Raw genomic sequence first — 21,497 nt, 5'->3', positions numbered from 1 at the left:
GACAACTGCTGACCACTGGTATTCCTGGCTTTCTAAAAAGGAACTAGGAATCCAGCATGCGCTGAATGCTCCTGTAAAGAAATTCACAAGAGAGTGCCAGGGAGGCCTCAGGTAGTAATCCAGAAAGATCCATGAGCAATTCTGTTGATTTCACTGTTATCTTTACACCCTGAGTAAGATTCAGAGTCTTAGTGAATCAGTCAGTGTCGTTGTTACTCCATTACTACATCTATTTCCATCAATAAATTCTCTGCTGCGTATGCTCATCAATCACAAGTAATAGCATTAATAATGAATTATAGCCCTTTTCAGGTAAGAGGAACAATTTACACGTGTAATTCTTAGCTATTTAGAGAAGTACAGATTGAGCATTTGTATATGAATATGGTTCTATTTCTGATCCTGAAAAGCGATTTCTAACTATGAGTGATAGCTTACCCATGGTAAAGTACTTCAAAAGGGAGACAGGAGGAGCAGAAAAATGGAAAATTTCAAGCAGAGAACTGTTGGGAAAACAAATAGTAAGTTTTAAATTCTGAATAATTTTTATTAATTCTTTTTGTGAAATTAATCACCTTTTTCTTTTTTCAGTTTCTGTTTCACATTATTAGGTAAAGGAAATATTTCCAAAATCTGCCCTTTAAATACTCTTGGTTTCTTTCTTCCCTTGTATTTTTACTAACTGCATGTGTGTGTGCTAAAATGATTGAAATCTATGAAGGGCATGGAAAATTTACAGTAATTGAAGGCAAAATAAGAAAAGAATGGTAACTGCTAAGGACCTGTGTTTATAGCCCTAAACATGTTTTTGTTGTTGTTGTTGTTTTAATATTCACCTTTAAAAGAAATAGTTTAAGGAATTAATAAATCGACTTTTAAGATTTAGCTGTCAATATTTTTGTTTAACTGTTGAGCTTTATTGCTTCTGTCTGTTAAGATCTCAGAGGAAAAACTTTTGCAGTGTACCCAGTCATTATCCGAGCAGTTACTGAGTCATACACACCATCTTTTTTTCTCCTATTTATTTATTTAAATAGCATACGGAAGACTTAGGTGAAGGGGAAAAAAATGGAAGTTATAATTCCTGCCAGTATTCTGTATAGTGTTTGCTTTTCTGCCTATTTGGCATGTTACCTTGGTCAGGAGAGAAGTATTTTAAAGGTCTTGACCTTTACATGCTGCAGTGCAGACATTTCATACAGATTAGTTCACCAGAGATGGATGAACCATTAAAGCTTCAGATAAGGTGATGCTCACCTAGAAGCATATAGACAGCTTAGGCTGATAACAACATTGTTGTGTACACAGATTAGTCTTATTGTAGAACAATATATCCGAGGTTAGAGATTCTTATGTATTTACATAAATTCAGAAGCTGGAACTTGGAATCAAAACTAGAGTAAAAAAAAAAGATCTTACAGCACTCCTAATATGTACCTGAAAAGGAAATGAATTGTATATGTGATTAAAATAGTAAGAGCATGAAGCTCCATGTGCCTAGGGTTTATGTTAAACAGAGGCAGAAGAGTTGGGAGTGCCTTTGTACATCAGTATAAAGTAGCAAACACCTGAGAGCTGACTTCTGTGTGACCTAAAGCACTGGTTCATTGGTGACTTTTTTTCCCTGTCGTTTCTGTTCAAGTGCTCTTCATAGTGAAATGAGAATAATTCTGCAAAACTTCTGTGGTTAATCCTCCTTACTTTGAATGGTGTCTTTTCTTAAGCTCAGAATAATTTTTTAGAGGAAAACTTAGTGCCAGAGTGACTCGAAAAGTTTTTAGTCAGCATCATACAGATAGCAACATTAAATGTAATTTCCCTACTTGGTAGGAAGAGATTTGTTCTGTGGTGCTTATGCACAGAAATATAATCAAAGTTGTGGGGGAAGAAGTATGTACTAAAACACTGATTTACTTATCCTGTATTTCAGATGGGATTATACATTTGGAAGTCTGTCAACACTGTATATTAAATTAATTTACTAAATCTAATTTAGGCTTCTGAACTTGCAATCCCTTTAGAAAGAATTTGAGAACTTGCAGTATAATTGGAACTGTGGTGTTAGCCAAGGTTCTGATAAGCTGTCATAACCTAATAGTTCATACCATTAATCATGAGTTTGCTTCCTGTAGTTTACAATGTATTGTTTTGTAAAACGGAAAAATGTTTATCAGTTTATTTTAATGCAAGTCTGACATGATTAAAAAAAAAAAAAAAATTCAAATTGAATGTTAATCATTGCTTGTAAAGGAAATTGCATATAAAGAATCTATAATAAGGAAAAGATGGTTACAATCTACTGTAGTTACATAAAGTGTTTCACATATGAAAAAACCATCTGCGCTGTAAAATATAAAGTGATGTTGACTAAGATCTGATTCTTTCACTCAAGCTTAGTTGTTTGGACACACTACAGAAAACTGAGATAAATTTGAAACCAGACACGAAGAATAAATAAGGCTATTATATGCTCAAGTATTGGTTTGGATTTTGAGATATTTTCAGTGATGTAATCTCCAGAATTTTAAACTAGGTATGTACAAAATACAGGGTGGGTTTGCTTGATTTTTCGGATGCTGAAGTTGTTTTTTCCTGGATGACCACAAACTTGCTTCCTCAGACTGTGAAATGACATTTCACAATACTAATTAAGGGATTATTTGGGCCTTCTATTGCATGGCTATAGAAGAGGCCAGAAATATGACAGTGTTTGCGGAAAGCAGTGGTTTTAGTACTCAAAGCAGAGATTTGGGGCAATTCTTATGGTTGATGTTAGGTAGATTCTTTTCCATTTCTTCTTCAGACCCCTTGCATTTGCATGTCGCTCTCATTGCTTCCAGGGAGGGAAGGTGGGAGAGGAGGGGGAGGGAGGAGCAAACAAACTAGAGCAAAATAAAAATCAAAAGAGAACAAGAAACAGATCCTGACTGCTACTTAACTTATTAACTTATTCTTAGGACTAAGGATAAGAGTACTATTACCAGTGGATTCACATTGGTATTAGTGATGAAGTAATGAAGTTGTGTTGGAGAATGTGTAGCAATTGGGGTTTAGAATAGAACCTACCTGGAACTAGGAAGTGAAAAAGAATTTAACAACTGAGAGTCCTTCAGAATAGATTCATCTTTGAATGAAAGGAGAGAGAACTCTGTAGACCGTCTAAATTGAGTTGACTTGTCTCTTGTGATACGTGTTAAAATTATTGAGTTTGTCAGTTCAGAGCAATTATATCTTGGCACAGTGGCACAAAGAAACATTGCTTTCTTTTGCAGTTCGATTTCCAGTTGTTGCTTGTTTTGCTCTGAAAGTCCCAATTCAATGAAAGGGGAAATGCGTCCTGACTAAGCTGTGGCAAAAGACCTGGAACAAGTACTTGACAGCAGTTACAGCATATCAACACCATACTTTTCAGTTCAGAAGGAATGACAAATGACAGATTTTCCTTACTGCTTTTGTGTCACCCTTCAAGCTTAAGACATAAAATAAGCTGCTGTAAACCAGCCTTAGAGACTGATTCTTTTAAAAATTTTATGAAGATGTTTCTTTGACCTGAATTCATGTCACAAGGCCCAGAAGAGGATAATCCCCTTCCAATCTACATAGTACTTAAAGGAGTTGGGAATTAGCAAAGTATGATGGTGCCACACGTGCACTGCCTGCACAGTTTTCAGTAACTTTGTGTGTTACAGACTTTATCATCCAGTACAGTCGTGATGAAAATCACAATCGAGCCTTTCACAAGAAATCAGGAAGCTCTTGACACTTTAAAACTCACCAGGTGCTTGCCTGAACTTTGTAACTGCTAAGGTTCCTCAAAGATGTTGAATAATGTATTGCTTTACAATATTACCCACGTGCTTCTCTTTGATGTGATATTACAAAACTAGGGTATTTTTTCTTGTGTTTGGCGGGGTACATAGCAGACTTCACTAACACAATTTCAGAGTATATTTTAGTATTTTGGCTTTCAAAAGGCCAGGAAAAATGTTGAATAGAATAGTCATTGCTAAAAGAGATGAATGAAATTGTGGCTTCTTTCCTTTCATAACTTTCTTTTAAGGCTATGAATTACATATCCACTCTAGTTATCTCAATGTTGTTTATGACTTAAATGTATGTAGGACGACTTTCCATATTTTCCTTCCTGTTTTCCCTGTACAAGCTGACAGAGGAAAGTTATTGGGCTGGTGAAGGGATTTGTCTGACATCCTGTCAATATATTTGAAAAAGCAAAAAAACAAGGTTGTTTTGCTATGATTTACTTTATAGACACCAACTCATCAAATAATGCTCTGGGGGTACTGCATTTAGGGAGCCATAACCAAAAGGAAGCTGTGCTATGTGACACAAAGTCACCCCACCCTCACAGTGAGTTGGTATTTGGGATATACTTCCTTTCCACACAAAAATAAAAATAAATAAAAAGAAGAAGAAACCACATTACTATGGGTGATGCTTTGACTCACCAATATACATGAAAGTGGATTTTTTTTTTAGTTGAGAGACTGATCTAATTTTAATATTATGCAAAAAAAAAAATCTTTAAATAAACAATATGTTAGTTAATTTGTTTTTCTACATACATTTTTTCCTAGCTTTTGTTGAAGTGGTTATAGTGGGAAAAAATCCAAGCTTCATGTGCTTCAGGAAGAAGAGTGAAAGCTGTGAGCTCTTAAGTTGTAGAGGGCTGACATTTTAATTAGCTGTTATTAATCAGTAAGTTAAGCTAGTTACTAACATACTGCTGCTTCTGAATGACATTTAAATGACTTTTTCCCCAGCTGATACAATCATCAGTTTTATTTTGAAGTTTGTAATAGACTGTGATGTGGATCATATTATCACAGAACTGTAGGGGTTGGAATGGATCTCTAGAGATCATTGAGTCCAGCCCTCTTCTAGAGCAGGCCCCCTACAGCAGGCTGCACAGGTAGCCGTCTTGATGGGTCTTAAATATCTCCAGAGAAGGAGAATCCAAAACCTCCATAGGCAGCCTGTCACCCTCACTGTGAAGAAATTCCTTTGCATATTGGTGCGGAACTTCCTGTGTTCCGGTTCCTGGCCATTTCCCATTGTCCTGTCCCCACAGACCACTGAAAAGAGGATGCCATGTCCCTTTGATTCCCGCACTTAAGATACTTATAAGTGCTAATCAGATCACCCTTGAGTCTTCTTTTCTCAAGGCTGAACAGACACAGTTCACCCAGCGTTTCCTCATAAAGGCTCATCTTTTTGTTGTTGTTGTTTTTGTTTTTTGTTTGTTTTTGTTTATTTCTTTGCTTATCTTCTTTGCTTTTACTGCAGATTCTTATGTGTCACATAGAAACTTGGAGTCCTTGAGTTTTCCTTAGCAATATCATAAGCTTAGATAATAACACATTTTCATTTTGTATCTATTTAGTAGATAGTAACTACCCAAAAATGCTAATAAGGATACTGATAAAAGAATGGATTCTTGGCTATAATTTTGGCTCACAGGCCTAACTCAGTATAGATCCAATTTGAGGGACCCTTAGTCTCATTACCTTTAAGAGCTAAATTCAGGAGCCAAATCTTTGTGTTGAGAAGGCCCTTAAATGAGAATCCTTGAGGGCAGCTGTCTGACTGAGTGCCTTGATAAAGAACAGGTCAGATTTTCAAATATTTCTTGGTTGGCTGATAGAAACAAATGGGAGAAAGAGGGAAAGAAATTGATTGGAAGGTTTCTCATTGCTTTGTGAAAAATCTGAATGGCACATACAGACATCTTTTTCATTCATTTATTTATTTTTAGCACAAACTCCCACAGGCATTAAAGGCCTATTGAAGGACAAATTCTTTCAATAACTTTGTGTGCATTTCATTCATTTTTACAGATGAGCAGGAGGATGAATGTATTGTAGGGGAAGCGAGCTCATTACTAATGATTTCTGTCAACTTCACGTCTGATTTTAGCAAAAGCACTGTGGATTGTGGAAAAGGTATCCTGAAAATATAGTGAAAATGAAAGAATCAAGACTTAGTAACTATAGTAAGTTTATCTTAATACATCAAAAATTGAAACCATTTCAAAATGTCCAATTTCATTTTATACAGAAAGTCTTCCACAGTGTCATCAGGATTTAGTCAAGTCTAAGTCCCCTGTCCTAATTTCTCTCAGTTTCAGCTATACATGTTGATGTTTTTAACTACTTTATACAGTTAATTTTAATCCTTGAGAAAGTACTGGGAGGGAGGAAAGTATGGGGGGCATTAGAAAAGAGGAGTATATGTAGAATTGCTTTCTCTAAGTTAAAGCAGTTGTCCAATGAATGGAGAGATGATTTAACAGCAGCAACTTAAAAGGTAGTATTTCTGGCAATGTTTCCAAAACAAAGCCTACAACTTAATCTCTACTTAATATCCTCTTCTGTTACTGTGTTAATAGAGGGCTAGAGAGTCATGTATCCTTGCTCTCATAGCATGATTGTTGAAAATCCCTCCCTTCTCAAAGACTAGATATATTGAGGAGCTTTTTCTCATATGTGCAATAGTAGAATTGAAAATTACCATGTATTGCATGATTACACCATGAATCAGCATAACAGAGTTTGGTATTTTTTTTTAATTTTTCTGAACGAGGAACAGATTTTCAGGTAGTTGTTTCTTGTTAATCTTTAAGTTAAAGCTGTATGCATATGAGATTCTATTTTGATATTCAGCACTTTTTTTTTTGTCTTGCTGTGATGGATGAGACAGTACTGCATTGGTTCATAAAGTGTACAAAATTTATGAGTTTGTTTGACAATATATATATATTTTTATTTGCTTCTTTTAACCCAGACTTCAACAAATAGGAAGGAATTCAGCAAATACTTTTGGCTGAATCCAGACAACAGTTTTCAGCATATTAACCTCTCTGAGAATGTTCTCATTGGGCATATTCAGGTTCCTGGTGAATAATGTATAAATGTGGGCCTTGGGATAAGTTCTCAGTTCTGTTCTGTAGGTGTTGAGTTGTCCTTTCAAACAGAAAATGTTTTAAACTCATTAGTTGGAATTCAGTTTGTGGTTGAATGTGATATTTTGAGTCTCCACATTTGTCTGCTTGATTCCACGGTATATTGACTCACAATTTCAGTCAGCTTTAGTACAGGAAGTTTAGTCAAATTTATGTCAGAGACTTGAAAAACAGTTGACATTAATTAGGGTCTTGATATTCAGAAACAAGTGAATCAATGACTGGGGAAGACAAAGTCTGTGTAGGGATGTGTTTGTGCCAGGTCAAGCATTAAGTTTAGTTCTCCTTACCACAAGAATATGTCAGTTGTAAGGCTCTTTCCAAATGAAGAACTCATTTTAAATCACCAAATGAATGATAAAAGACAAAGTTAATGAACTCAGCAAAAGTGGTGTCTTGTAAAAGGAAAGAAAGGCAGTTAGTGAGACGTATGATGCTTCCAAGTGTATGCAGCTGCAATATCGAATATCTTTTTCAGAAGAGGAGAGTGACTGAATTGACAGAAGACATGGAAAGGAGAAGAGAGCATTGAGATACAAAGTGTTGCTTTACTAGGAGAGTAGTGAGGTCCTGGAACAGGCTGCCCAGGGAGTTTGTGGATGCCCCATCCTTGGAGGTGTTCAAGGCCAGGTTGGATGGGGCCCTGGGCAACCTGATCTAGTAAATGTGTATGTTTGGTGGCCCTGCCAGGCAGGGGGGTTGGAACTTCATGATCCTTGAAGTCCCTTCCAACCCAGGTCTTTCTGTGATTTAGGTCTAGTAGAAAAAATGTACTATTTCTTAAGTAAAGCATAAGGACATGTTGTTGATTCAGTTCCCTGGGCTCATGCATTTTGTTGAGGGCTGTAGTACCTCTGGGTTTTTCAGTCATGTCTTTATTAAGCTAGGTAGTTATGTACATGCTGGGCTTCAGTTTCATATTATCTGGGAACAACAAAACTGAGTTGTATAGTGCTATGGATCCATGTGGACTTGAATGCGTGATAAAATTCTGACATACAGCTGAAGGAACTTAGCATCACGTCCCTGAGTTCACAAACTCCTCTTGCTTATGAGTCCTTTTCTCAACTTCACAAAAGGAGGTAGAATGGTCTTGTAACTGAGTCATGGTGCTGGAAGTCAGTTCTTGTTCCTGGGACTGCCTTAGACTTAGCTGTGAGTATTTAATATCTCCATATGTAAGAATGGATACAGATATTTTTCTGGGGAAGGTCTTACAGGCTAAATTTAAATTTGCTTGAAGCTGTGACAGCTCATGTATTTTTTCTCTGTGGGATGCACACTGTGGGGTAGTGCTTTTACTGCACACCGTGGGCTCGTGCATAGCTAAATTCCTTTTTACAGGCAATTCCATCTTATTTGCCTAACAGCCACAGAGTCACCTTTTAGAGCTACTTTAGACTGATTCATGTGAAATAAAAAAAAGAACTCCTAATAATAGAGTTGTTCTGTGGCACATCCCATTGTTACTTCGCGATGGAATGCATTAAACGGCACATGCTTGTGATACATCTTATAATGAAGAAAGAAGGAGGAGGCAAATGTCTTGTGTTAGTTAAAGCCATTTAAAGCCTATCATTCTGTATTTTGGTATTTTCCTAAAACTGCACGTGCAAGTGTAATTTTGCATTAAGAGATCTGCATGGACACACACACTAATTATTGGAAATCTCCTGGCACTAGGGACAATTAGAATACTATTCTTGAAACAATTTTATATGAATTAATTTATCTAACCACTGAAAGAAACGTTCTTCAGATAATCTGGTTACCTTGTGAAGCTTTTTTATGGCTGTATTCCTTTTCTCACATGCTTACTTATTCAGGACTTACAAGGTTTGGCTCTGATTAATGGTTTACGGCCAGTCTGCCCCAATGTTAAATGAAAAACACATTCCTCTGGCTGTGGCATTTGGTGATAAGTAGTTAGACTAAAGAGAAGATGTACAGTGCATCCCTTGGCTACAAAGTCGTGACTAGATTCAGCTCAGCCTGCAGAATGCTGCTGTGGATATTGCTGCTTTGCTGTAGTGATAGAGCAGTTCATATCAAAACAGCATGTGTTGCTGCTTATCTTGCATAGTAAACAGCAGCTTTCTAAATACACTGGACATATCGAATAATGTGCTCTTTTTTTTCCTTCCTTTTTTAATCTAGATTTATTAAAGTGGGAAAGAAGGTACAAGGGTTCTTTCTGCTTATCAAGCCATTGCAGTCTTTGAAGCAAGCGTTACAAGCTGTAGACTTTTTAAGATGTATTTATTCTTATAAAGTAATTGTTCAGATATTTGGACAGTTTACCTTTCAGAGTTCATCTGGTTTTCTGTTTGCTGAAATACAACAGTGCCAGAGGCTAACCTCATGACGTATTAGGAAGCAATTTCCTGCCCCCCATGCACTGTATTTTTGCTCAAGAATGTATGTTGGAAATTCAGAGGAGACATTTTTTTATGTTACAAAGGAACAAAAAAGGTAAGGGATATATTACCTTAATATTCCAGAAAGAATGGAGTATAAGATTTAGGAATTAATTATTGACTGAGAACATGCGCATATTTAAGATATAGCACACTGTGTGGATGTAAAATAAGAAAAATACAATGAGTAATACAAATGTTATTGTAGCAGTAGGAAAAATCCATCTCTGTTTAGCTGTGTAATGTGCCTTTTCTGCTAGGATGCAAACATCAGCAGTGGGGGCCAAGCTGCAACATCCAGAGGAGTGCCTAGATACCTGGGAGAGCTAAGCTCCCAAGCATGGAGCTCATTTTCTCTTCCTGCAAATTGATTGGCTCAGCAAACAATTTTATTTTTTTTATTTAAGATAAACAAATAACTAATTCCTTAAGTATAGTGATGGTTATTTTGCAGTCTAATTTGACAGGACAATAGCTAGGGCAGCTGATTGTTCATCACTTCAATACTAAAGTCCCCCTTACTTTTGTTGGGTTTGATCCTTGTAGTGTAACTGGAGTCAATTCAAGTTACCCAGAGCCTTGGCAATGTGACCTGGAGCTTCCGCTGCTTTGCCAGATTTTGCCATTTCCTGCTCCAACTACCTTACTTCCTTGCGCTACTCATCGCTGCCACTGGTTTTCCCAAATTTTAGGTGCCCACTAAACCATTGTGTCTTCTGGCAGCAGTTTCTGTTTGTTTGAGCACGCAAAGCTATTCCCATAGTGTATGCAGAATACCATTAATCTGCTTCCCTCAATTCACGGCACCTTAAAATCTCATGCCATTTTTATTTTCTTGCATTCTGACACAGAAGTTACAATCTTTAGGTTAACATGAAGAGACAGCCTCAGCTCGGATAGTCTGTGGAAATCTGAAAGTGTCTAATGCAGTTTAAAAGCTGTATTTTTTCACTTCGATATGCATTTCTTTTAACGCTGATGCTTTTCAAACATAGTAAGACTGCATATGTAAAATAAGTCTATTTCAGAGGTTTACACTTGTATCTCTGATCTCCTCTCAAGGAAATGCTCTTACTTTACCACATTGTGTGGAACTGCTTTTTTTTCTTGGGGAAAATGCATCACTACCATAAGCATGTATCTCATTTCTACATTGGCAGTAGATTCTTTTCATTTTTATCTGATGCTAGTGTTAATCAAAATGTACTCTAAAGATTGAACTACAATACAATATGTACACACACTCTCAAAACTCTAAGGAACATATTCATCCCTCTTCTGTGTTTTTTGGGTGTTTGTTGTTGTTGTTTTCCAATAATAGAAGTGAGCAGGCAATCAAATTAGAAAATTTGAAGATTTGTCTTTTTCTTCCAACCAATGCTACTTGCCTAAAGCCATTCCCAAAGAGAGAGGCAATTTAGTTCATATTTCTCCTGCTGACCATCACATTACTGTAACAGCAGTAGTGAAAGCACAAGGCCTTATATTCATGCCCAATAACTTTTCCAAACCACTTACTGAGGACTGCACGGTCCTTGAAAAGAAATCAAATATATGCTACTGGCATCTGAATGATAATAAAATAGTTGGGACTTGAGTGTATTCTACCAGAAAACTGGAGTGGATTTTTGTTTATTTTCCATATTGGTTTGATCTTGAAACAGTAATAAATAAATTTTGTTATATATTTACAAATAAATGATTTATTCTCGCCTGAAAAATGTATTGCTCATGATTTAGATGCCAGGGATTTTGTTTTTCCCAATTGCATAAGTAAGATTTGATTACAGCTGTATCTGTAACACTAAGGAAAAGCCTTTTATATTGCCTCTGAATTTGAGAGAGTTATGTAATAAATAATTCAGCATAGTAAATCTTAGTGCAGTGGTTTTTCAAGCTGTTACCGGATAGAGTAGCCAAGAAAATAAAACAAATAGACATTTTTAATCCCATTTTCATTGATAAAAAATCAATCAAATTGGTTTCCTGTAATTTAGGCTTATGAAGTTGTACAGCTATGGGATACACTTATGTCTGGGCAAAGTAGAAGAGAATTGAGACAAATGTATTTCTATTTCTTCTGCAAGTTTTGTTGAGTTTGAGAAAAAATATGTAGTTCCAGCAACTTATGTCCAGTCCTTCTCCTACATTTCTTAGAGTTTATTGTAATTTAAGATTGAGACCAACTTCACTCAATAGTCAAAGTTGTATCAATGATCTCTCTGAGGCACAGCATCATTCTTTTCTTCACCATTTATGGATTGCACCATTTCTCTGACTGCCTCTCCCATTGCTTCCCTACTTTTCTGGTTATAAAAAATATATTGTTTTCTACCGTTTTCATATGAAGGCAATTACTTTCATGGGAGCCATGTACCATTTTAATTTCTCACTCTTAACGTGTTAATAACCTGTTTCCTTTATCCATTTCTTGACCTGAAATGCTTTTTAGTGGAAATGAATGCTAACATGCAAAACCGCAAAAGCATTTGTTCAAAGAAAGCAGAGCCTTCCACAGTGTGAAACAAGAAAGCGATTTGATGAGGTAGCCTCCCTTTCTACTTTTTTTTTCCCCAAGATCTATTCTGAACTTGACTTGTGTCACAAACTACTTTTACGTAATTTAAAAAAATGTTCACGCAAATGTCTTCTGTAGGTTTCAAAATACAGAAATTTTTGAACAGGCTGAAAATTCTACTAAAAGTAAATAATTTAGGAGTAGATGAGGCATTTACTGTCAAAAAAAAGAAGTCCTATTGTGTATGTTTATGAAATCACCATTCATTTCAAGATAATTTAACCAGAATTTTAACTGATGTGCTTCACACCGTGCCCCTATCTGTGAGGAGGAATAAGATTATTTCATTAGCCTTTAAATGGCAATTCTCTTTTCCCCCAAAAGGCAGAGTATGACGGCAGTCCAAATTCAGAATGGTCTATCTGTTATTAACTAAAATAATGCAAACTCCTTTTACACAGCAAAATATGGAAAACTTGTATGAAGCCATGTTACTGAAGTACATGCTTAAAGGGAATTTTGGCTCATTTTTCTATGCAGCTTCTTTTTCCAAAGTAAAAAAACAAACAAACATAATGCATTAGGAAAATTCAGAAATAGTGTAGATACAAAAACAAAAACCCTTCTGATTGCTTTAAAGAGTTATTATTATGCAAAATAGTAGAATATACTGTGAATTTATTTTTATGTTAGTGTATTAAAATGAAATCTTATATAGTAAAGCATTTAGCATGTGGAAAATTCTCATTCCTAGTTACAGATGTCATGCTTGGACATTTCTAAATTGAAACATGCTCTTCATTAATTGTGGCCTTGGTGTGACTGTGAGACTTAGCATGAGTGAACCGATAGCAGTGGATATAAACAGTGAATAGTTCAGACTTGTACACAGTACACTGAGTGGGCTGTGCTGTTTACCCTTTGTTAAGATCCCAAGCAATACATTAACTTCCTTTAACTCATTTGGCAAAACTGTATTTTTTTCATACCAACTGAGCTATCAGTAATGTTCATCTGAAAGAAAATAAACAGGGGAAAAAAAACAGGAGCTGTTTGTCATGGTTTTGTAACCCATTACACTGTTGTAAATGTGCTTTTTTATTGTTAATTTTATCAAGCAAGGTCTGTTATCCACTGCATGCTGAAGCTATGCAGAACTTCTCTTTTGTTAGATGTTCAAACTTATTTCCAGATGATACATTTTGCTAGCAGTACCCCTGTTCTCTTCATAATTATCATGCCTGGCTGATCCAGAGACATTATTCTGCTATTACAAATTTGTGCTGAGGATACAGAATGTTTCTGATTTTCTTGTTTCACCCTAAGCTTCCTTTCATGCCATATGCTGAAAAATAAGGCTTGCTCTCCTTCTGTTGCATCTGTATTTAATAAAAACAGTAGATGCTTTAACTGAGGTTTTCTTAAACTATCAATTATCACAAGCTATCAAGCATAAAACTTAAATTCATTAGTGCTAGGTGTAGAGTATGTTGTTTCCTAGGGGACAGTAATATCCCTGATAGGAGCTAAAAAATTCCTGAGCATCTGGAATTTGACCAAGTCAGTACTTTCTCTGGATGTCCAGATTATCTTACTTTACTCTGTTTATTTGACAGTCACTGGATAAGAGTTTTGTGGTGGTGTATTAAATTAAAATAATAATAATAACATTTAAGTATCGTAGAGATGTCACCTTCAGAAGTAATGTGGTATTAAAGAAAAAAAATCTAGTATATTTTCCAAGTGTTGTTTACATTGAGTAATGAGCTAAAAGTTAAAATCAAGGTGTAAGAACTCTGCAATCAGTAAGTTTAGAGAGCACTTCATGAATTAATAGCGCTGTTCAGATTGTTCTTGTGCCCCACAGTGAAGCCTGCTGCAGATGATTCTGGTCCTTCAGGATTCTTCCTCTCCTTCCCTCGCCTTTTGAAAAACCAAGATCTGAGTGAATGAACAAGAAGACCTGTTAGGAGGGTTAGGAGCAAGTCTTAGGGCTGGCTTTGTTTGCTACACTAGGGCCTGCTTCCCTTTGTGTTCTTTATAGCTATGATGGCCTTTCTCAGTTCCTGTTTTGCCCTCAGGCAGAACAACCAGCATAGGATGGCTTGTCTCTCCCTCTGAGTAGTCTGAAAGTTTCATTCTGTAGCCTGCACAGTAAGCCTCTTGGTTCTCTTTCTCACCAGAATGTTACTCTTCTCGTACTGTGATTTTTTTCCATTGACTGGCTTTTTAAGTAGACTTTGGGATATTTCATCTCCAAACCAGAGTGTGCTGAAGGCAACTGCCTTCAGTAATCTAGGTAGGCAAGTCAGTGACAGAAGGGAATTTAATATGCCTACAGTGATTTGTAATGCTGGGAAGACTCCTATATGGCAAGTTGCTGCACGAGGACATTGAGGCCTAATGATTCTCCAGAAGTAATCCTTATTTTATTATCATTTTTATATTCAGCTTCTAAACACTTTCTCTTCTTCAAGTCCAGCCATTAGAAACCACTTCTTTTTAACCAGAGCTCTTTTAGGAAAATTAACCAACTGCTGTACAGCTGGGAGGTGACTGTCTCAGCCCTAGCTAATCAGAGCAGCTGAAAGGTAAGAAGGCAAGTAAAAGCTGGGAGAAACTCCCATTGGATTGTTAAAAGCCCATATGCCTCTAAGCTTGTATTTTAGTGTCAGGGAGTAGTCATGCTTCACAACTTCTAGTGTGCCTTATGACCCATGTTCCTGTATACGTGCAAAAGCAATCTATATATTGCAATGGGTCAAATACTTGGGGCTAAGATGTCTGTCTCAGGGTTTGAATTACGGGAGCTTATTGTCACTGTGCTATGAAACAGATCTGATGTAATTGAATTCTGAGTGACTCTGAAATGTTGTAGTTCTTCCCCATATTAAGTATGAAATCATAAAAATTCACATTAGTTTTATGATGTGGTAATGTGTATCTCAGAATTATTTTAAAATAAAAATGACAAAATACCTGTTAGTAACGAAACAACATAACCAAAGAGTACTTCAGAATGCAATTTCCCTCCCCTCATAAATAACATCAAGTATTTTCATTAAGACTTACAGTGAAATTGTACGTGTTTGTGCAAGTGTATTGGTTTTAAATGTACAGATGGAAACAAAATGTACAGAAGGTATATAAGTGAATGAGTAAAGGGAAAACTCACCAACGGTGGTGCCTTGACTGAAGCAGCTGAGGCAGTCCTCCCTGGTGAGCGATCTCCAAGAGATACTGCTCCAGTGGGAGTCAGCCCTTAAATGAGGTCTCAGAGGGGATGGAGTCAAGCTCCACCCCTTCCGGGAGCACAGCTACATCACTCTCACCTGTGCTCCCACAGCTGACCCCATACTTGCCTCAGCTGATTAATCAGAGGTTCAGGCTGTGATTACCAATCTCCCATACAGCAAGATTCGGGATAAAAAGAATGTTTTATCTGAAAATGAGCAACTGCAGCATCTTTGATTGTATGGCCTCTTTTAAACTTCTTTATGCCTGCAGTTTGAAATACTTAGACCACTGACAGAGATTCATAGGCTTTAAGGATACCACTGACTGTTTCTCCCAGCTTGCTTTGCTTTCCTCTTCATCCCCTCCTGCAGCTGCTCCTGATCAGCTGAGGATCAGATAAAGTGGCCGTGGTCACTTACCAAATTTAGCTGGGAAGCAGATTAATTTTCTTAAAAGATCTCAAGTTAGAGGAGCTATTTTCTTGTGAGTGTGCACTGAGGAAGAAGAACATAGAGGTTATAAGCTGGTTAGTGAGATATAGAATCATAGAATCATAGAATTACTCAGGTTGGAAAAGACCTTGAAGATCATCAAGTCCAACCGCAGCCTAACCAGTAGCCTATCTCTTAAAAAACAACCACAAAACAATACCACAACAACAAACCTCTGCTAAATCATATCCCTGAGTACCACATCCAAGCGACTCTTAAACACATCCAGGGATGGCGATTCAACCACCTCCTTGGGGAGCCCATTCCAGTACCTAACCACCCTTTCTGTAAAGAAGTTCTTTCTAATATCCAACCTAAAATAAAGATGGAATATAGAGGAATGCACGTCTTCTTGAGACCACGAGTAGGCATAAAGAGCTGTGTCCTCTGTAAGAACGAAGAGGATAAAAAGTTAGTTGAAAATAAAAAGACTTCTGTGTTTTCATTTCCTTTCAAGTGTTATTGTTAATTCTCTGCTCTCTCACTGGAAGAGAGAAAGGTATAGTTGCCTGAGGTAGGTACTAAGCAAGCCAAGTGAGTTGATGAGAATTAACTTGGGAACAAAAAGCTGGAATAGAAAGTCTGTCCTTTGCCAGGGAACTAGCAGCTGGTTTCTTTAGGGAAATGAAGTGACCACTTTCCTAAACCAAATAGGCAATGTGAAGACTCTAGAAGCACTGAGGACATCTGGCTGGTCCCTTAGAGTGCAAGGGTGTTTAAGGAGCCCAGAGCAAAACATTTGGTTTCATTACTGTTTGTTCTGGAATGTTGGATGCCCTAAACCTTAATGCTGAAGCTGTATTTGGAAATAGTGTGTGTAGGGAGGTGTTTTGCCTACTGAAGCACTGCATAACTGAGTGCTCCATTTTCTCAGATCAGACAAAAACAGTTTGCTGAAAACTACCCCTTCGTTCAGAATTATACTATGAAAAGTGGATTCTGATGCAAAAAAGGCTTTGTTTAGCTTAATCTATAAATTGAATTTTTACAGATAAAATGGCTTTAAGCTGACTGTGTCTCTGAAAGGAAGGCAACTGGGGTGAACTGAGGGTAATTTCTAACATATGTTCTTCTACCTGCTTTATATGTTTGCATTTGGAGTATCAGAAGTATTGCTTTATTGGTTAGTTGTTTCACTGTAGAAATCTTAACCAGGTAAAATGCAGGTAGCAGGCACTGCACTCTCCTGTGCTGAAGTGGATTTATTTTAACGTTATTTAACAAAGTAGTATAACTACCATTAGAAACTATGGATAATTTTAATAGACAAACCCTTCATTTTTCAAGCTGAGATGCTTGTCATGATTATGTGCCCAAGTAACAAGGGAGATACAGCTTAAATCTAGTTTTCCCTGAAATTGTGTTTGAAGTATTGAAGAGGAGAAATTTAATCTCACTGTTCTGCCTATACATAACAGTCCAACTGCATTCCCTCAGTAATATTAGTAAATCTAGCTTGTTGTGTGAAAGTTTTGTTTTCCTCGTGAATATATAATTGAGAATTCCATAAAATTAACAGAGGAAGATCTTTGAGACTTTTCATGAGGTGAAAAGAACACATGCTTGGTTTGTTTTTTCTTCTAATTTAAATGAGCGTTCTATTCGATTTTTGAAGCAACAAAAGAGGGAGAAAAAAAAAGGCCCATGGAACTGTGGAAAAAAAAAAAAATGCAATGAAGAGTAAGAAATGGATTAAAAACTCTTTTCCCTTAACAGCAAAATAAAGTTTTACTTACCTGCGAACTCCAATCTGAGGAAATAGAGCCAAGGAAAATAACTTCTCTTGAAGAAGCAGAGATGGCATAAGATTTGTTCTGACGTTTATCTAGGCGTAAGAAGTTTGTCATCCCTATGAGCCAGTCCTGCACACTGGAGAGGGAATGAACTCTGTGCTGACAGCTCTGTGCCTCTTCTGCAGCACCTGTTCTAAACCAAATGCAAAGTTAAGAACATCTCAAAAGATTTTATTCTTTATGTCCTGTGTTTATCAATAAAGATGTTGGAAGAAGTTAATTAGATATGTTTCTGAGCCAATATACTAATTGCACTGTTATTTTTGTCTCTGTAGTCCGTTCTGTGCTATCAGTTTGAGACAAATAATTATTTTGTTTCATTGTAGGGAAAGGTGAACATGGAAAGCCGTACCCTCTGACAGAGGAAGACCATGATGATTCAGCTTATAGAGAAAATGGCTTCAACATATTTGTTAGCAACAATATAGCACTGGAGCGATCTCTGCCAGACATCCGACATCCTAAGTATGTAAATTGTCCAGTGAACTAATTCACTCTAAGGTTTTTCTCTTTGAATATATCTAAATAAGCTGTTGTCCTGGGAAGTGAAATAGGAGAGTTCAGCAAAATGCCAGTTTCATTAAATAGGAAATAGTAAATTTTTCACTATACTTAAAACATATTCTCTGTCTTTTAAAGTGGCTTCACATCTTATTATTTACATATCGAGACTATAGAAGACCTCTTCTTGTTATGAAATGATTTTAATGACATTTCTGGGTAGTGATTTCTTAGGTGGAGATAGATAACACTTCATATCTAGAAAACTTTATTCTGGATCTCTCTTGTTAATAGTTGCAGAGCTTTGTTGGCAGACTTAAAAGTTGCATACACCTTAATTGGTTAAATTTTTGGACCAGTGTCTCAAAAAGATTTATTCTGGCTTGTTACATAAAAATCTTGAGATCTTGATGGGGTGCAGAGAGGAAGAGAAATACCCTTCTATATTCTTCTTCCATGCTCTGTTAGTAAAACTGCAGAAGACAGTTATTAAATACAAAATAGAGGTGCCATGTCTGTGCTCTCTGTATGTTTTTGCAAGCTGAGCTTCAGATAACTTGTTTCTCACTCACTGCTATCTGCATAGTCATTGACATTTCCCCATGCATCCCCAGAAGCAAAGTGAGTAATGTGGTAGAAACATGTTGGTGCTGCACCAGCCCTTATCTGTGCCCCGCTCCTCCTCCAAACCTAGCCCTATCTGTCATTGGGTTCACTTGAGTGTCTCACTTGGGAAATTTGAACCTTCAAGGCATCATTTTCATGTTCCGGTTCAGCTAGATTCCTATGATCTTCATGAAGTCTTGTGTGATGGATGTTATTGTAGTGTCCTGAGTGAACTGACTTGTCGTGTCCAAATTACTTTCCTTACATTAAACACTTGTAGCTTAAACTGTCCATTAGTTAACTGACTTCATTGTCTTGTAAGAAATATTTCTATGCATAGCTTGCATACTGAGAAGTATAGTAAAGTGACATAGTAGGCTCTGTGCTTCTGGTAGTTACTCCTTGAAACAAGTTAGGATTTGGTTTAAAGAACCAAATAAAATAGTTTTGTGCTGTCTGTAGAGATGAATGCAATAAAAATTGAGTAATGAATCTTGCAATTAAGAACTAAATATATTTAAACAGCTGTAGTAGTTCCTATATTTCTGAAATCACTTCAGCAAAGTTACATTATTACAAAGTCTTCAACCAAATAAACTTCAAGTCCCACCTCTAAGAAACTGGTATTCTGGAAGTTTGCAGAGATAGAGATAGATAACCCATTTTTTTTAACCCAGATGAACTTTCTCCTTGTTCACTTTGGAAACTGAGATCAGGATTTGCAAAATATGTATTTTGGCAAGGGAGTGAGGTAACCAAGCAAGTGCTTAGATGTTTGGGCTCTGAGAAGCTCTCAGGTTCTCATTTTTGTTGTGGGTGTTTTATCATATTCTCACTTATTTCCTGTGAGTGTGACATTATTTAGAGTGCTTCAGAAAGATGTATTCATATGGATGCTCCTTTCCTTTTTAAGAAATGAAAATGTGTTTGCTGTAAAAATCTCTGGAGGTATGAAACAGTTAAGTTCTATTTTAAGGCTACTTTAACAACTTTCCTGAGTCCTTTATATGTTTCTGTTGCATTCCTCTAATATCTTCCATTTTTTTTTTTTTTTTCCTCTTCTAGCTGCACTTGAGTCATATTTGCGCCATTTCTATGTGTTCTTTTCATGTCTTATTTCTGTACCAGTTTCATGGAAGTGGATGTTTACAGTGTCACTTTAACTAATCCTCTGTTCTTTGCCCACCATCACCCCCCTGCCTTAAATAAAAACAACCAACTAACCTTACAGAGCTGTTTTTCTTTATAGAAGCAGGGCTTGCAAGACAGGTCAGTGCAAAGTATATCTGAATTAGGACAGATTTTGTTTGTTTCTTTGGTTTTCCCATGCAAATTCCATGCAGAAGCTGTTTGGAAATGGGCCAGATTTGTTTCCTATATAACAGCAAAAGTTTAGGGAAATTTTATATGTTTATGTTGAAGGGAAAGGCATTTCTGGTAAGAAACATTTTTTTGCCTTGGAATACCTGAATTGTTGGAGGAGATAGTCAATGGATAGTTCAGGGTAAACATCCTGCCATAACATCTGAAAAAAATTGTATAGCTTTAAGGCTATCCAGAGTGTAGAAAAAATGGCATTTAAGTATGTGCTTGGTCTTTGTTGTTGTTTTTTTAATTATTATTCCAAATGAAAATCTGAAACAGAAATGCAATCTCAGTTCATTGAGACTTCAGGTTGTGTTCAGTGAAGTTAAGGCTGCTTGTCACCTAAAGTTGAAGGCAACAGTTGAGTTCTGGGAAACATTTAGAGTTAGCCATGGATTTACTGTTTAAAGTTAAAATTCTGTACTTCTAGTAAAGATATTTCAAAACCCAACGGAAATGGAGGCTGTTTGTTTGTTTTGCTGGCCTGAGCCATTTGCTTTAGCCTGGGATACAACAAACTTCCTAAAGACAGTAGATAAAATTGTGATAATTTTCTGTGGGAAAGGAAAACTGCTGTTGAATTGTCTAACAGTTACCATTAATTCTTCTCTGCATTCTGAAATAATCTGTGTTTACTGGTTTTGTTCCAGTAAAACCAAATCTGATTCAAGTTTGAATAATATTCAAAATGGACTTCTGATGAGGCTTGGGGGAATGATTGCAATCATCTATCCTAAATAGTGAATATGAATTGTGGTATATACTCTATTTGAAACTCCTAATTCCTCATAAACTAGAGCATCTAATTTTTTAGCTATTCATTTGTGAATGAAAAGAATTGAAGTTGATTCTGGTTGCCAAGAAACTTCAAGCATTATGATTCAAGATCTTCCATGCAGTAGGTGTGTTCATATAGGTTTATTCCAATAGTATCTGTATCTGTGTGTCTGTGGTTTGTAAAACACTTTATACTTGTGCATGCACAAATGTACAAATCTTTGTTGGCTTACCTGAATAATCTATTACCAGAAATCTCATCCATTTTAGGTTTTCAGAGCTATAAGTAGATCCATTTTATACTGATACCCTAAATAATTCATCTTGTATACTTAAGATGCCCAGCCTGATTTCTGTGACGTTTGTTTTCAGCAGACATGGTCTGGAGTCAGTGTTTCTAAGTGTTGAGTGGCTCTTGCTGTATGTGCGCAAGAACTTCTTTACAGTGAGGGTGACGGAGCACTGGAACAGGCTGCCCAGGGAGGTGGTGGAGTCTCCTTCTCTGGAGATATTCAAGACCCGCCTGGACGCCTACCTGTGCAACGTGGTGTAGGGAGCCTGCTTTGGCAGGGGGGTTGGACTCGATGATCTCTAGAGGTCCCTTCCAACCCCTACAATTCTGTGATTCTGTGAAAACCACGCAGGGAGTCATCCTAAGATTTTTTGTTTAGCTGTGGATGCGTGGGCTTGTTTGCTTTTGTTGTGTTCTGCTTTATTTGCATTTTTTGGGGCTCTTTGGAATAGCTGTGGAGTATTGTTATTCCTTAATTATATTTTACTAAATTTTGTGTTAACTCTTTAACTCCCAATGTA

At 36.7% G+C, this 21,497-nt stretch overlaps 1 protein-coding gene across 2 annotated transcripts in view; it reads left to right on the top strand.

Annotated features, from left to right (window-relative positions):
- The window catches only part of GALNTL6 (polypeptide N-acetylgalactosaminyltransferase like 6), a 421,154-nt gene that overhangs the window by 149,215 nt on the left and 250,442 nt on the right, over window positions 1–21,497 (top strand). For both annotated transcript variants that reach the window (XM_072334685.1, XM_072334684.1), the window contains exon 3: window positions 17,762–17,900. In XM_072334685.1, the coding sequence (XP_072190786.1) occupies window positions 17,762–17,900 (139 nt within the window). The remainder of the gene's footprint in view (window positions 1–17,761; window positions 17,901–21,497) is intronic.

The sequence above is a fragment of the Excalfactoria chinensis genome, chromosome 4 (genome assembly GCF_039878825.1).
Source record: "Excalfactoria chinensis isolate bCotChi1 chromosome 4, bCotChi1.hap2, whole genome shotgun sequence".
NCBI lineage: Eukaryota > Metazoa > Chordata > Aves > Galliformes > Phasianidae > Excalfactoria > Excalfactoria chinensis.
The sequence above is the reverse complement of the archived record's forward strand: the minus strand, read 5'-3'. Positions and strand labels throughout refer to the sequence as shown.